The sequence below is a fragment of the Moschus berezovskii genome, chromosome 6, assembly GCF_049115385.1.
Source record: "Moschus berezovskii isolate FMDL1 chromosome 6, NW_MosBer_1.0, whole genome shotgun sequence".
Classification (NCBI taxonomy): Eukaryota; Metazoa; Chordata; class Mammalia; order Artiodactyla; family Moschidae; genus Moschus; species Moschus berezovskii.
The window spans coordinates 32,822,099-32,835,636 of NC_142465.1; the positions used below are offsets into that span (position 1 = coordinate 32,822,099).

At 52.3% G+C, this 13,538-nt stretch overlaps 1 protein-coding gene across 6 annotated transcripts in view; it reads left to right on the forward strand.

The window, feature by feature from the left end:
- The window catches only part of POU6F1 (POU class 6 homeobox 1), a 28,716-nt gene extending 15,571 nt beyond the window's left edge, over positions 1-13,145 (forward strand). For 3 of the 6 annotated variants that reach the window (XM_055395465.2, XM_088836904.1, XM_088836905.1), the window contains 8 exons: positions 1,043-1,164; positions 2,039-2,264; positions 2,791-3,044; positions 3,745-3,873; positions 4,466-4,669; positions 7,825-7,966; positions 8,532-8,700; positions 9,717-13,145. In XM_055395465.2, the coding sequence (XP_055251440.2) occupies positions 1,043-1,164; positions 2,039-2,264; positions 2,791-3,044; positions 3,745-3,873; positions 4,466-4,669; positions 7,825-7,966; positions 8,532-8,700; positions 9,717-10,062 (1,592 nt within the window). In that variant the 3' untranslated portion in view covers positions 10,063-13,145. Of the gene's footprint in view, positions 1-1,002; positions 1,165-2,038; positions 2,265-2,790; positions 3,045-3,744; positions 3,874-4,465; positions 4,670-7,824; positions 7,967-8,531; positions 8,701-9,716 lie in introns of all 6 variants that reach the window. The other 3 variants (XM_088836908.1, XM_088836907.1, XM_088836906.1) reach the window with 2 other exon arrangements.
- Positions 13,146-13,538: the final 393 nt, after the last annotated feature.

The window sequence follows — 13,538 nt, forward strand, 5'->3', positions numbered from 1 at the left end:
GTTGCTTGTCTCTTTCATCCTTGAAGCAATCTGGATTTTTAAATTGTATACTGTGAATAGTCCTGGCTTAGGTTGGTGCCTTCCCAGATTAAAACAGGAGCTGGGAATGCAGGCTTGGAAGGTTCTCTAGTTCAGTGGTTCCCGTTTTGTCCACGTGTATCACAAGGGAGCTTAAAGAGAGAGAGATGTGAGGTTGCCGGCCTCCACTCCTGGACATTCTGACTCAGTTGGCCTAGAATAGGGTCTGGAAGCCTATGCCCAGCCAGCATTAAGAAGCCGCTCATCTGGTCTAACACTCAACACCTAGACTCCCTGTAATGTCTCACTATATATTATATAACCCTTCTCCCTATTGTTATGTGACTTTGAAGAGTTTTTCTGCTAGGGGTCCCTACCTAACTAACTCCAGGTAGCAAGAGGAAGCTCTCACTTGGTTGAAAAGCTATAAATCATGGGAAGCTCCTTTAGAACCTCCTAAAAGCTGCTCATCAGACTTCAGACCTCAGGGAATGGCAAAGAAAAGTTATCTGACCTGGAGAGCCCCCGGGATCCTGAGTGTGGCCATGATATGTCACTTCCTAGGCTTTACCCTGCAGAAATCCTACCCCTTCCCTGAGCCAGCACTGCATCCCTGAAGTAGCCTGGAGGTAGGGTGACCGTTGATCCAGTTGCTGGATGAGCCAATCAAGCCCATTGATTCTGGCGCCTTCTCTCCCTGACACATGTTCATTTCTACTGCTGGTTATGTGATAGGTCCTAGCATCCTACCAAGCCAGGAGACAACAGCCTGAAACCCAGCTATGTCTGGGTCTGCATTTTCTTCATCCACATGTGGGACGAGGGTGGTATACCTTCCAGGTCTGGCATAGGGCTTTCCAGCCTCCCATGCTCACTGCCAGTAACTTTGGGGAAACTCCTTCTTTGGGCCAGGGAAGACCAGAGATCGGCCTCGGGTTGTGCAGAAATGCAACGTGGCATTGAGAGTTGTCCCACTCACGCCAGGTTCACTCCTTGTCCCTCTCTCTCCCAATGCTGCATGAAGTGAAGTCGCTTCCGGGGATGCCTTCGAGCCCTGCCCCTGCCGTTGCCACCTTCAGCCAAGCTCCATGCCAGCCTCAGGCATCACAGACCCTGCCGCCACTGGCTGTACAAGCTGCCCCCCAGGTAAGGGCCACCCCAGGCAGCTAGGCAGAGGGCAGTGGGCAAGAGCAAGGCATGGGATAGCCAACATGGGCTGGTCATGGGGTCTGGGAACTTCATGAGGCAGGACAGGGAAGGGGCTGTGGCTTGAGAGAGGGAATCTCCTACTAGGGACCCCTGGCCTTTCCCCTGTCCCAGATTAGGCCCCCTGGGAAAAGTAAATCTACATTTGTCAGGTAATCCCCTCAGATCCAGCAAAGATTATAAGATTACAGTAACTCTGCAAGTCATCTAATGATTGAATGAGTGAATACCCTTGTCAGCCCCTCTAGGGGGTGCCTGGAAGAGTTAATGGCTCCTCATATAGAGCGGAGAGCAGCCCCAGCACAGCGAGAATCTGCTCCAGGGGCCTCCAGGCAGACTGAGCACCCTGTGACATCTTTCACTGCACACACAGATATCCAAGGTGTCCATCAGGAGTGTCCTCCATAGCTTCCGAGAGGCCTCTGTGGGCCTTGACGACTCAGTTCCACCAGCCCCTGCCCTGCTTCCTGGTCACAAAACATTGGTCCCGTGGGCAAAGACCCAGGGAAGGCTTGGGAGGCAGCCGACCATGGTGGGAGAGACCTGTGACCCTTTCTGATCCTTGCGCAGGGCTGGGCCCTGGTCCTGATGTGGGCTTCTTCTCCAAAGATGGGATAGTCCAGTCCAGGTCCCTCCTCAGGGATGGGCCTCCAGCTAGGGCCCATCTCTTCCCTGCCCTCATGCAGCCTTTTCCCCCCTCCCCTCAGAATGCTTTGTGTGTGCTCAGCTGGGTCTAAAAGACCCAGCGTTTGCGCTGTTGATGTTGATTTTTTATTTTTTCTTTTCTTTTTTGAAATCTTGTTTGCTTTTGCAGGTCTTGACTCAGGAAAACTTAGCCACAGTTCTGACAGGAGTTATGGTTCCAGCAGGGGCAGTTACTCAACCTCTTCTTATCCCCATCAGTATTGCAGGTCAAGTGGCTGGTCAACAGGGGCTGGCCGTGTGGACAATTCCTACTGCAACCGTGGCTGCCCTCCCAGGACTGACCGCTGCTTCTCCCACGGGGGGAATTTTCAAGCCACCTTTAGCCGGTCTCCAAGGTAACGGCAACTCTCCCCAGGACTGCACCAGGCCCCCGCCACCTTCCACTACCTTCCCTGCTCATGTGTTTGCCATGTTGGACTCCGAACCTGCCGCCCTCCCAGGGCAAGAGCCCTGGAGTCTGGATCTGGTGTCCCAGGCCCCCAGCCACAGAGCTGCTACACCACATCAGGACTCTAGGCCAAGACACCACGCTGGCCCAGCAGGCCTGTCTTCCTTCAACCAACTGTCTGGGACTGCCCTCCCCCCTACGCCAGACCTCACCCTGTGACCAGCCTCCTGAGAAGGACTGCAAGAAGATTCCACTTCTGGTTCTGAACCTACACATCTCCAGGCCCTAGGGAGGGGGGATGAGAGATGTTGGCATGTGCCACCCCTGCAAGGATCAAGGGAATCACAGCAGCCTGTGCCCCCGCCCCAGTGCCCCGACCCCCGTCTCATTCTTGTACCAGATCCCTTGGGATTGGAGCTGCTCTGGCCTGCGGCTAGGCATTTGAGCGCCTCTGTCTCTGCCTTGCTTCATAGCAGCTGCCGTGCTGAACACCGCTCTCCCGGCGCCTGTCCAAGCCGCGCCACCAGCCCAGGCCTCCTTGCCTGCCCAGCCCCGACCACCGGCCCAGCCCCAGACGCTGTTCCAGCCCCAGCCACTGCTGCAGACCACACCGGCCATTCCACCGCAGCCCACTGCTGCCACCGCCACTGCCCCCACCCCCAAGTCCGTGGACACCCCCACACAGATCACCGTTCAGCCTGCAGGCTTCGCATTCAGCCCGGGAATCGTAAGCTGCTGCCCTCACCCAAGGCTCACCGGGGATGGACCGGATCTCTGGCCAAGGGTGAACCTGACCCTTCCCGCGGGGGAGTATGGAGGTGGAGGACCAGCTCCCCTGAATGCGGCTCTTTTCCAACACTTCAGCAGAGATGGGCTCCTTCTGAGGCAGCTGCCAGCCCATGCATCCCAGCCAAGAGCAGACAACCTCTGCCAAGAGGGCTGGCCCAACCTTCCAGAACCTGCACCATGGACCAGCCTTGGAGGGTGGGATGATGTCTGGGGATTGCAAACTTGTGAGCTGTCACTAAAGTGGTGCTCGAGGCTCACGGCCCCATGCCAGTGTCTATCTAGTGTGGCTTCTGTCTTGGTAGTGGAGCTGTTAGGTATGAGTAGATGGCCTCTAGTTAGATGCGGCTAGAGTCACATCAGCCTGTCCAGCCTGGCCCTTCTACTCTCCCAGGGCTGGCCTGAAAGATTAGCCAGAGGTACTCCTCCATGACTGTGGCCCCGCCCTTCCCTGCTCACCTCCGGCAGCCCCTGGCCCTGGATACCATTCAGTTGGTGGACTTGGGCTTGCAGCCCACACACATCTGCCCAGCATCGGTTACCCCCCACCCCGCCCCAATAATACCCTCAGCCCTCTTCCCTCTGCCTTGGGCTCTTTCTCGCCCCGTTGCCTCTGAGCAAGGCTCTTCCTCCACCTACAGATCGGTGCTGCCTCCCTCGGGGGACAGACCCAGATCCTGGGCTCCCTCACCACAACTCCGGTCATTGCCAACGCCATTCCCAGCATGCCGGGGATCAGCAGTCAGATTCTCACCAACGCTCAGGGTCAGGCAAGTGGTCAAAGCCAGGTGGAGGGGTGGGGACCGTGGAGATGCTGGCTGTGGGGGAGGGGCAGGACTGGGTCATAGAAACTCAACCAGGGTGAGAAGTCGCTGTTCATTGCTGCCTGTGTGACAGCTCTCTGCTGACACTGAGGCCAGGCAGGGGCATAGCCCCTACCCCAACCCTGGCGGTGCTCACTCTAGTTGAGGGTTTTCATTTAGGGAGTCCTCGCTTTGTGGCCAGGTTCTGTGCTAGGTGCTTTCTCATACATTATCCCACTTCATTCTGAGTACAACCTGCTGGGTGGAGATTTTTGTTCCCATTTTACAGGAGAGAAGGCTGAGGTTTGGAGAAATTAAGCTAGTTAAAGTGTAGCAGAGCAGGGCTTCACATGTAGACCCACTCCTGCTCCCTCATGGCTCTGGAGAGAGAATAGAGAAGCAGCCCCTAGAATGTGAGTCCTTCACTTTACTGAGAGGAAACTGAGGCCTGGAAGGGTTAGGTGACTTGTCTAAGTCCTTTCCTGCCAGTGTGGGGGTTTGGGTTGGGGGTGGAGGTGGACACTGCCCTCACACTTGGGGTCCCTGTGTTTCCTCCCAGGTTATTGGAACACTTCCTTGGGTAGTGAACTCGGCTAGCGTGGCAACCCCAGCACCGGCCCAAAGCCTGCAGGTCCAGGCTGTGACCCCCCAGCTGTTGTTGAACGCCCAGGGCCAGGTGATCGCGACCCTGGCCAGCAGCCCCCTGCCTCCTCCTGTGGCTGTCCGGAAGCCAAGCACTCCTGAGTCCCCTGCTAAGAGTGAGGTACAAGGGCTGGGTTGGGGGAGGGTGGCAGGCAGTGCTGTCAGGCATGAGCGGCCTCCCTCCAGAGGGTGGGCAGGACAACATTATTTTCCAAAGCCCCTGGGAAAGCAGGACACCTCCCCAAAGTGGAGGGAGGCTCAAGGTAGAGGGTCCCTTTGGTTCACACATGCTCTGCCCAGAAAAACACCACCACTACCCCGACCCCTTACCCCCAAACATGTGTATATGTGCCCTCAGAGGCCAGTGCCACTCTGAGAAGGCCAGGGAAGGGTGGTCAAAGTCAACTGGGCCTTGGGACTTCCCTGGTGGTTCAGTGCTTAAGACTCTTTACTTCCAATGCAGGGGACGTAGGCTCAATCCTTGGTAGGAAAACTAAGATCCCACATGCTGAAGGGTGAGGCCAAAAAAAAAAAAAGGTTAATTTGCGCTCAGTCAACTCCAGGGTGAGCAAATTGCTGGAAAGGCCCTGAGAGGTTCGTTCTGCACCCTCCACCTCTTCACCCCTTCATCCCTCCACCCCTTCTCCCCTCTGCACTGTGGCAGTGATTAGTCACTCACGTGTTCATTCTAGGAGCGGTTTTTGAGTGCCTACTATATTCCAGTGCTGGAGATACAGAGATGAATAAGATGCCCTTCCTTGCCTTAGGTAGCCCAGCATCAGAGACAATTAAAGTCAGTGTGGCAAAGGCTCTGATAGGGGCAGGATAGGTGCTTTAGGGACCCAGTCTACTGACTGAGGAGTCTGACAGGGCTTCACGGAGTACGACATTGAACTATTCTAAAGGGATGGGCTGGATGAGAGAGTCTTCTACTTCCACAGAGCTGAAGGAAGTACAGTGTGCCAGAGCAGGGGTTCTCAAACTTGAGTGTGCCGAAGAACCACCTGGAGGGCTTGCTAGGATGCAGATTTCCAGGCCCCACCTTGGAGTCTCATACAGTAGGTCTGGAGTGGGGCTGAAGGATTCATATCTCTGACAAGTTCCTAGGTGATGTTGAGGCTTGTGGTTCTCAAATGTGATATGCTGCTTCCCAGCTTCATTGAATAACCTCAGCCTCATCTATAGAATGGGAATGATAAGAGTACCAACTTCAGTTATGAATGTTAAAGGATACATACATGGAAGGTTGGTATACAAAGTGAAATGTGTGTAAAATGTGTAAAACATGGTGCTTTTATTGTTATCACTAATATTAGGTAATGGGGAGTCACCAGAGAGTTTTTAGCAGGGAAGTGGCTAGTTAGATGTGTATTTTAAAAATTCCTTTTGTTAGCCAGGTGGAGCCAAGAATTGGGCTGTGCTGAGACTTGACTCCTATTTGTTGTTGTTGTTCAGTCACTCAGTTGGGTCTGACTCTTTGTGACCCCATGGACTGCAGCACGCCAGGCTTCCCTGCCCTTCACCATCTCCCAGAGTTTGCTCAGACTCATGTCCATTGAGTCGGTGATGTCATCTGACCATCTCATCCTCTGTCGCCCCCTTCTCCTTCTGCCCTCAATCTTTCCCAGCATCAGGGTCTTTTCCAATGAGTTGGCTCTTCACATTAGGGAGCCAAAATATCAGGGCTTCAGCTCCAGCATCAGTCCTTCCAGTGAATATTCAGGGTCAATTTCCTTTAAGATTGACTGGTTTGATCTCCTTGCTATCCAGGGGCCTCTCAAGAGTCTTCTCCAGCACCACAATTCAAAGGAATCAATTCTTCGGCCCTCAGCTATTAGGAGACAGCTTAAAGAATTCTAGCCAGAGACAAGGAGCTCCAAACAAGGCCCTGGGGATGACGAGGGAATGATTTTAAGCTACCAGGAGGCGGAATTCAGGGAATAAGACCCATCCTAGAGAAATCTGAACTTTCAGGAAGCTTAAAAAAATCATACTTCTGATACTGATTTCATATATTTATAGTTTATCCTGATTGTAAATATGATATAAGCTGTTTATTAAAATGCCAACATTATGTATGATGTCAAAAAGTAAAAATCCCTTCTAACTCTACTTCCGGAGATGACTTCTATTGACTCTTTGCTTTATATGACTCCAGAATTTTTTTCTTGGAAATTTGTATTTTTTTTAATAGGAATTATTATTTTTTAAAACAATTCCATAAAAATTGTTTTTCACTTTACTTTTTTTTTTCTTTCACTTAGTACTGTGACTCAGAGGTCTTTCCATAGCAGTTATTAAGAGATATTCTTTTTCATGCACAGTGTCTTACTGTAACGAGGTCCCAAAAGTCATTTGCCAGTTACCTATTAATGGATATGGGGTTTTCCCAGTGGCTCAGAGGTAAATAATCCGCCTGCAATGCAGGATATGCAGGAGACACTGGTTCAGTCCCTGGATGGGGAAGATCCCCTGGAGGAGGGCATGGCAAGCCACTCCAATATTCTTGCCTGGAGTGTCCCATGGACAGAGGAGCCTGGTGGGCTACAGTCTATATGGTTGCACAGATTCGGACACGACTGAAGCGACTTAGCAGCCATGCTCACACTCATTAATGGAGATTTAGGGTGTGGTGGCTCTAGAATCAGATTTAGGTTTCTCCTTTGAGGGCAGAGACTTGAGAGCAGTTATCTCAAGGGCAGATACTTGGAGCTTTGACCAAGGTTGCTGAACCTCTCTGAGCCTCTGACCTGCCTGGGTCATAGACACATACAAGGCCCTGGCTCGGTGGGGTACATCCTATGCTTATTTTGGAGGTCATCATCATTCAGTTCAGTTCAGTCGCTCAGTAGTGTCCAACTCTTTGCGACCCCATGAATCACAGCACGCCAGGCCTCCCTGTCCATCACCAACTCCCGGAGTTCACTCAAACTCATGTCCATCGAGTTGGTGATGCCATCCAGCCATCTCATTCTCTGTCGTCCCCTTCTCCTCGCACCCTCAATCCTTCCCAGCATCAGAGTCTTTTCCAGTGAGTCAACTCGTCACATGAGGTGGCCAAAGTATTGGAGTTTCAGCTTTAGCATCAGTCCTTCCAATGAACACCCAGGGTGGGTGCTAATGCATAGCTTCTAATCTTGCCTTTTGATGGGGCACTGGTAAAAGTGTGCTGGGTGAGGAAGGATTCCATGCCCGCTTTTGCCCTGCCTCTGGACTGCCCACCCTGCTGAGCCAGGCAGGCAGGCAGTGGGGGTTTGTTGGCTCTTCTTCTTACAGGTGCAGCCCATCCAGCCCACACCAGCCATGCCCCAGCCGGCCGTGGTCATCACCAGCCCAGCCCCAGCGGCCAAGCCTGCTGCCTCTGCTCCCATCCCAATCACCTGCTCAGAGACCCCAACAGTCAGCCAGCTGGTGTCCAGTAAGTGGCTCCAAGGGAAGGGTATGGCGAAGGGATGAGGCATTTATTTGGACACCCTGACCACATTAGATGATGCTTCCCTTAGTAAACTTTCGGGAATCTGAAAGGGAAGAGCACAGGCCCATTGCCAGAACTGACTTTCTTATTCTCACTCTACGGAGTTGGAGTCTGTGCATGACCATGGTGGAGGCTGCTTAGCCGGCTGGCTGCTTCTCTGAGAAGCCAAACCATTAGCTGTCTCTCCTATGGTCTCTCACCAGTATTTGAAGAATGTGGATAGCTAACAGGTGTGCATGGAGCCAGCCTGGGGAGAATCAGGGAGGGTCAACAGTTAGAGCTGGAAGAACTTAAAATAGACCTCTGTCTCCAGACATCTTGGTCCTGGCCATTGCTCCTGTCTTATTTGTCTTATTTGGGGCAGGAGTGATGAGGGTCTTAAGGATACACAGGCTTTTTGTCAAACGTCCTGATCCCTCACTACTCACCAGGCTAGGCCAATGGTCTGGGTAAGCAGTGATGACTGTCTGTCTTACACACTCACCCCTGCCCCCTTCCTCTGGCCTAGAGCCACATACCCCCAGTCTGGATGAGGATGGGATCAACTTGGAAGAGATCCGAGAGTTTGCCAAAAACTTTAAGATCCGGCGGCTGTCCCTGGGCCTCACACAGACCCAGGTGGGTCAGGCTCTGACTGCAACGGAAGGCCCAGCCTACAGCCAGTCAGCCATCTGCCGGTGAGTAAGACTGCCTGGACAAGATCAGGACACTCACAGGAGCTCAGGTATCTGTCGCTTAGACATGAACACCTGGAGTAGTCAAAGTCTTTCTGGGGCCCTCTGAAGTTTATCCTCCAATCCTGAGCATTTATATTGTCTATTTAGGAGGAATCCAAGATCCTGATCCAGTTAGGAATCCTAGAGGGACAGGAGTATAGCTTATGAAATTAATCACAAGAGTGGGAACTTCAGTTCTGGCTTGGTTCTCAACTATAACCCACAATCACCTCTATCATGCTTCCACCTCCCCCTCTTAGGACACATGACTCTGAAGTGATGTAAATGACTTTTCTGTATGCAGTGTACAGACTGGTTCTGGTGCCTGTATTATAGTTGATTGTAAAGTGTAAATCAACTTACTTCAATTTTTTTTTAATGGTGAAAGAAAGATAAAAAGCACATCCCTAAGCCATGTGCTTTTTCAAAAAAGCACATCCCTAAGCCATGTGCTTTTTCAAAAAAGCACATGGCTTAGGTATGGTCAAAAGGTTTCATCTGCTTGCCAACTGTATATATTAGATGAGAGTGACTATTAAGATACAGTGTCATGTTGGGAATTCTGTAGTCTCATCTGGGCTCAGCCAGAAAGAGTATTCTGACTTAGTGATGCTGCAGTTGGAGGAAGACAGCACTTAGGACATCTATTTGCCATGTTTGGAGACCTCTCAACATGATTTCTCAAAGGACCCCACCCATTTGGGTGTGAAAGTTTTGGAATGGTGTTAGAAAGCAGCTGCCCTGTTATCCTTGCATGGTAAACTGAGGCCATGGGAATGGTCTCCCTGTTATGACCTGGGAGACAGAACAATCTGAGGAGTCTGGGCTGGGCCGAGCCAGGGGATCTTAGTGGAGGTTGTGAGGGGAGCACAGGTCTGCCAGCCCCAGAAGAAGCAGCCCCCTGCGGCCAGCACTCACACCCGGGGTGGGAAGTAAGACACTGTCACTGTCCCTTTCTGGGCCTGGGTCACCCATAGGTTTGAGAAGCTGGACATCACGCCCAAGAGTGCCCAGAAGCTGAAGCCGGTGCTGGAGAAGTGGCTACATGAAGCTGAACTCCGGAACCAGGAAGGCCAGCAGAACCTGATGGAGTTTGTGGGAGGTGAGCCCTCCAAGAAACGTAAGCGCCGCACCTCCTTCACCCCCCAGGCCATAGAGGCTCTCAATGCCTACTTCGAGAAGAACCCGCTGCCCACGGGTCAGGAGATCACCGAGATTGCAAAAGAGCTCAACTATGACCGGGAGGTCGTGCGGGTCTGGTTCTGCAACCGGCGCCAGACGCTCAAGAACACCAGCAAGCTGAATGTCTTTCAGATCCCTTAGGGCTCAGCCCCCAGCCCTATGTTCCAGCACTTTGTACCTCCCCTTGGCATCCAGCTCCGGCTGCCACCCTGCGGCATCTGTCATTCTGCTGCCTGTGGCTGTGTTTGTCCTGGGTTGTGCGACTCCACCGAGCACCTGTGTGTTGGCTGCCTTCTTCCTCTTCCCTGTGTCGTCCGCATCCCAGGGAGGGCAGTGGGGCCCACCTGAGACCTCCAGGTTTGGGGCTGGTCATGCCGAAGGAGGGGATGTGTCATGTCACTTAAAGAAGCACTTTGCTGATGTGGGTTTTTGAAGGGTGAATTCTGGTTGGGAACCAGAGGCTCCCCATCTTTGGGACGGGACTGTAGCAGCCTCTAGGACCACTGGCCATTAGCTCTTGTTTTCGATGGCACTCTCTCCACTGTCTCTTCTCTGTTCCTCTGTGTGACCGTGGCAGGTACAGCGACTCGTCCAGTGGAACCACAGCCTCACCCACCTGCCCTCTGCCTGCAGGCACACTGTCCCCAACAAAATCCAAGAGATCTTGTTCTGAAAAGTGTGATGTGCAGCTCAGAAAGTCAGATTCCACGTATGCCTCGACCTCAAGGTCAGAAGGTTTCCATAGACCTGGGGCCAGAACACATGATCACTCCCATCTCTCCTTGGCTCCTATGTAGGGAAAATTGCACCGCAGCAGATTTTTTTCTTTTATACATGATGTCAGAAGAAATCAGCAGTGAACTCTAGCTGTCCCAGAGTTGACTTGGGTCTATAGCAGGTTGTGAAGTGAAAGTCACTCAGTCGTGTCCGACTCTTTGTGACCCATGGACTGTATAGTCCGTGGGATTCTCCAGGCCAGAATACTGGAGTGGGTAGCCTTTCCCTTCTTCAGGGGATCTTCCCACCCCAGGGATCAAACCCAAGTCTCCTGCATTGCAGATTCTTTACCAGCTAAGCCAGCAAGTTGGGAACTTGATCAATAAGGCATCTCTCCCAGATTTTAATCTGATTCTGTCCTTGGCCATCTCCGCATCAGAATGATGTGGTTAAGAGAACTTGCAGCCTGGAAAACCCCCCTGCCCAGATAAGCAGGCACTTAGAGGGGAAAAAAAATGAGGAAAGGAATGCTAAGTCTCTCTTGCCCTCACGCTCACCTCCCACCCAGTCCTGGAGTCTTCTCAGAAGCAGCAAATGAAATGACACCAGACGGGAAGGTCCTGGGAAAAGCCTACATCTAGAAAGAGCTGACAGCAGCCTGGGAAGGTCCTTTGTGGAAGGTGACTTAACTAATTTTCTTTGTAACTTGCAGTCTTGGATACCAGAGGAGAAATCTAATTTTGTCCAGAGTCTTAGACCATGTGTTTGTGTGAACAAGCCCCCCAGAGTGCTTCTGAGTTAAGAATACCCCGAGAACAGGCTGGGTTTTGCCTTCAGAGAGGGTATCTGTGCTACATTGGAGCTTGGCATCTCCTGCAAGATGTTCAGTGAGTTTCCCAGCCTCCCTGTGGCTGGGCATCCCCTGGAACTCAGTATGTGGCTCCGGGAGGTCAGGAGGGCACTGGGAGGTTTGCTAGAGGAGCCCAGACCTGCTATGTAGACTAGACTTAAAGGTCACGCACAAGTCACAGAGGTCAGCTGCCGCCTCCTTTCACAACTCCTGTCCTTACAGAACCCGGCTTCTCGCAGCTGCCCTCCAACACCCCTCACATGATAAACCCTGAAGAAGTGCCTGCCAGGTGAGGGCATGTCACCACCTCCATGGGACACTGGTGCAGAGCCCAGCCTTGCTTCCTCTGGCAGACTGGGTTTCCTTTCCTACCTGAAGCTGGTGCATCCCAGGCCTTTCAGGGCTACTGTGGCCATCGTCTTGGTGGCCCTGCCAGTGAGAGGGCAGTTTTTGTCAGATTGCCCCATACACGCATACACCCCCCACACCACTGCATTCTGGCCAACCAGACTTGCTCAAGTGTGGTGGGGGATGAGGGAGCAGGTGGGCGCCTCACTTGCCGCAGCCTCCCAGCAGAGAATACATCTCCAAGGGTAAGGCTGCACACTCAAGTTCAAGGTTATCCACCCGACTCAATGAGGTGACAGGCTCACTTGAGAGGGGTGTCGTAAACCAGTTTTCAGTGAGAATCAAGTACCAGAGTTTGTGAAGGATTCAGTGACTTACAGTTCAACAAATTAGAGAGATACAGGTTTTTACCCTCAAGCCTTTGCATTCAGATATGGTTGCTTTCTTGGGAGAGACAAGTGGGTCGTGGCTGGTGCATACAGGAGTAGCATGTGATCCAGGGCGTGTCCATGGCAGTGGATATGCCGGAGGACACCATCTGTCCTGTGTCACGGCAGGAAAAAGCTGCTCTAAATTAGGCCTGGCCATGCTTTCTTAGCTCCTCCCGCATCTAAATCTGTCTTCCCAAGGCTGGGCTAGAACGAAAGCTTTTCTTCTGCTGGAATGATGGGTTGGTCTTTCAGAGAAACAAGCCCGGGGGGAGGGGGGCCAGAGTGTTTGCAGGCTGAGCTCCCCAGGCAGGGGCTACAGGGTGTCCCTGAAGTAGCGCACAGCAGAGCTCACCAGCCTGATCTCTGCTCTGCCTGCCCCACCGTAGGGCCCCCTGGAAGCAGCTATGGCCCTGAGGTGGGGTTTTGTTTTGTTTATATCCTTGTTACGAGCAGCATCAGACTCTGAAGGGAGTTGATACTGATTTTGTTTTAAAAGCACCTTTCTGGTTACCAGCCAGAGCTCAGTGGCTCCTTTGCCATGGAAAGGCAGGCGAAAGGGCAGAAAAAGCTTCACTGTTTGCATGTAGTTTTGTTTTTGTTTCAAAGACCAAAATGTTCTGTGGCTTAATGAATTGGCTGGGGCCTTTGACCCTGCACTAATCGTGGCATTTTATCCAAGTGGGGTTCAGGGAGAGGACTCAGCCAAGTGGATTAAAGAACCTGTTTAAATTTGGAATGAGAGGCCCTGGCATTTTTGTGTGTCCTTGGAAATCCAGTCATCTTCCTATGCCTAGATTCCCTTCCTGTCTCACAGGCCAGGCTCTGACACCGAGGTTCGAACTGTTTCTGGACATGGACAAAGTCTGCTGAGAGCTGGAGTGAGGGGTGGGGCGGGGAGAATGGGGAGAGGGGGCAAGCACTTGGTGTAGTTGTGTGGAATAAACAGTATTTTTTCTTTTGTACTGGTCTGCTTGTTTCTCTTTTACCTCTCAGAGTGATGCAAGAAAATCAGGGTCAGAGACCAGGGGATGAGCTGTCTTTGCTGGCAGAGCTTGTGGCCTGGAAAATCCCATTGCAAGAGGAGGAGGATCAGTGCCCTGGACTCCTACTTCCCTGCCATGATCTCCCTATGGGGTACAGGGTCAAGGGGATGTGACCATTCTCTTTCCAGACCACCTCTGATACCTAGGACCCCAGAGTTCCCTGCCAGGGGGCAGCTGTTTGTCAGAAAGCTAGGTGGACAGAGCTTGGCTTTGCAGGCTGGATGCCTC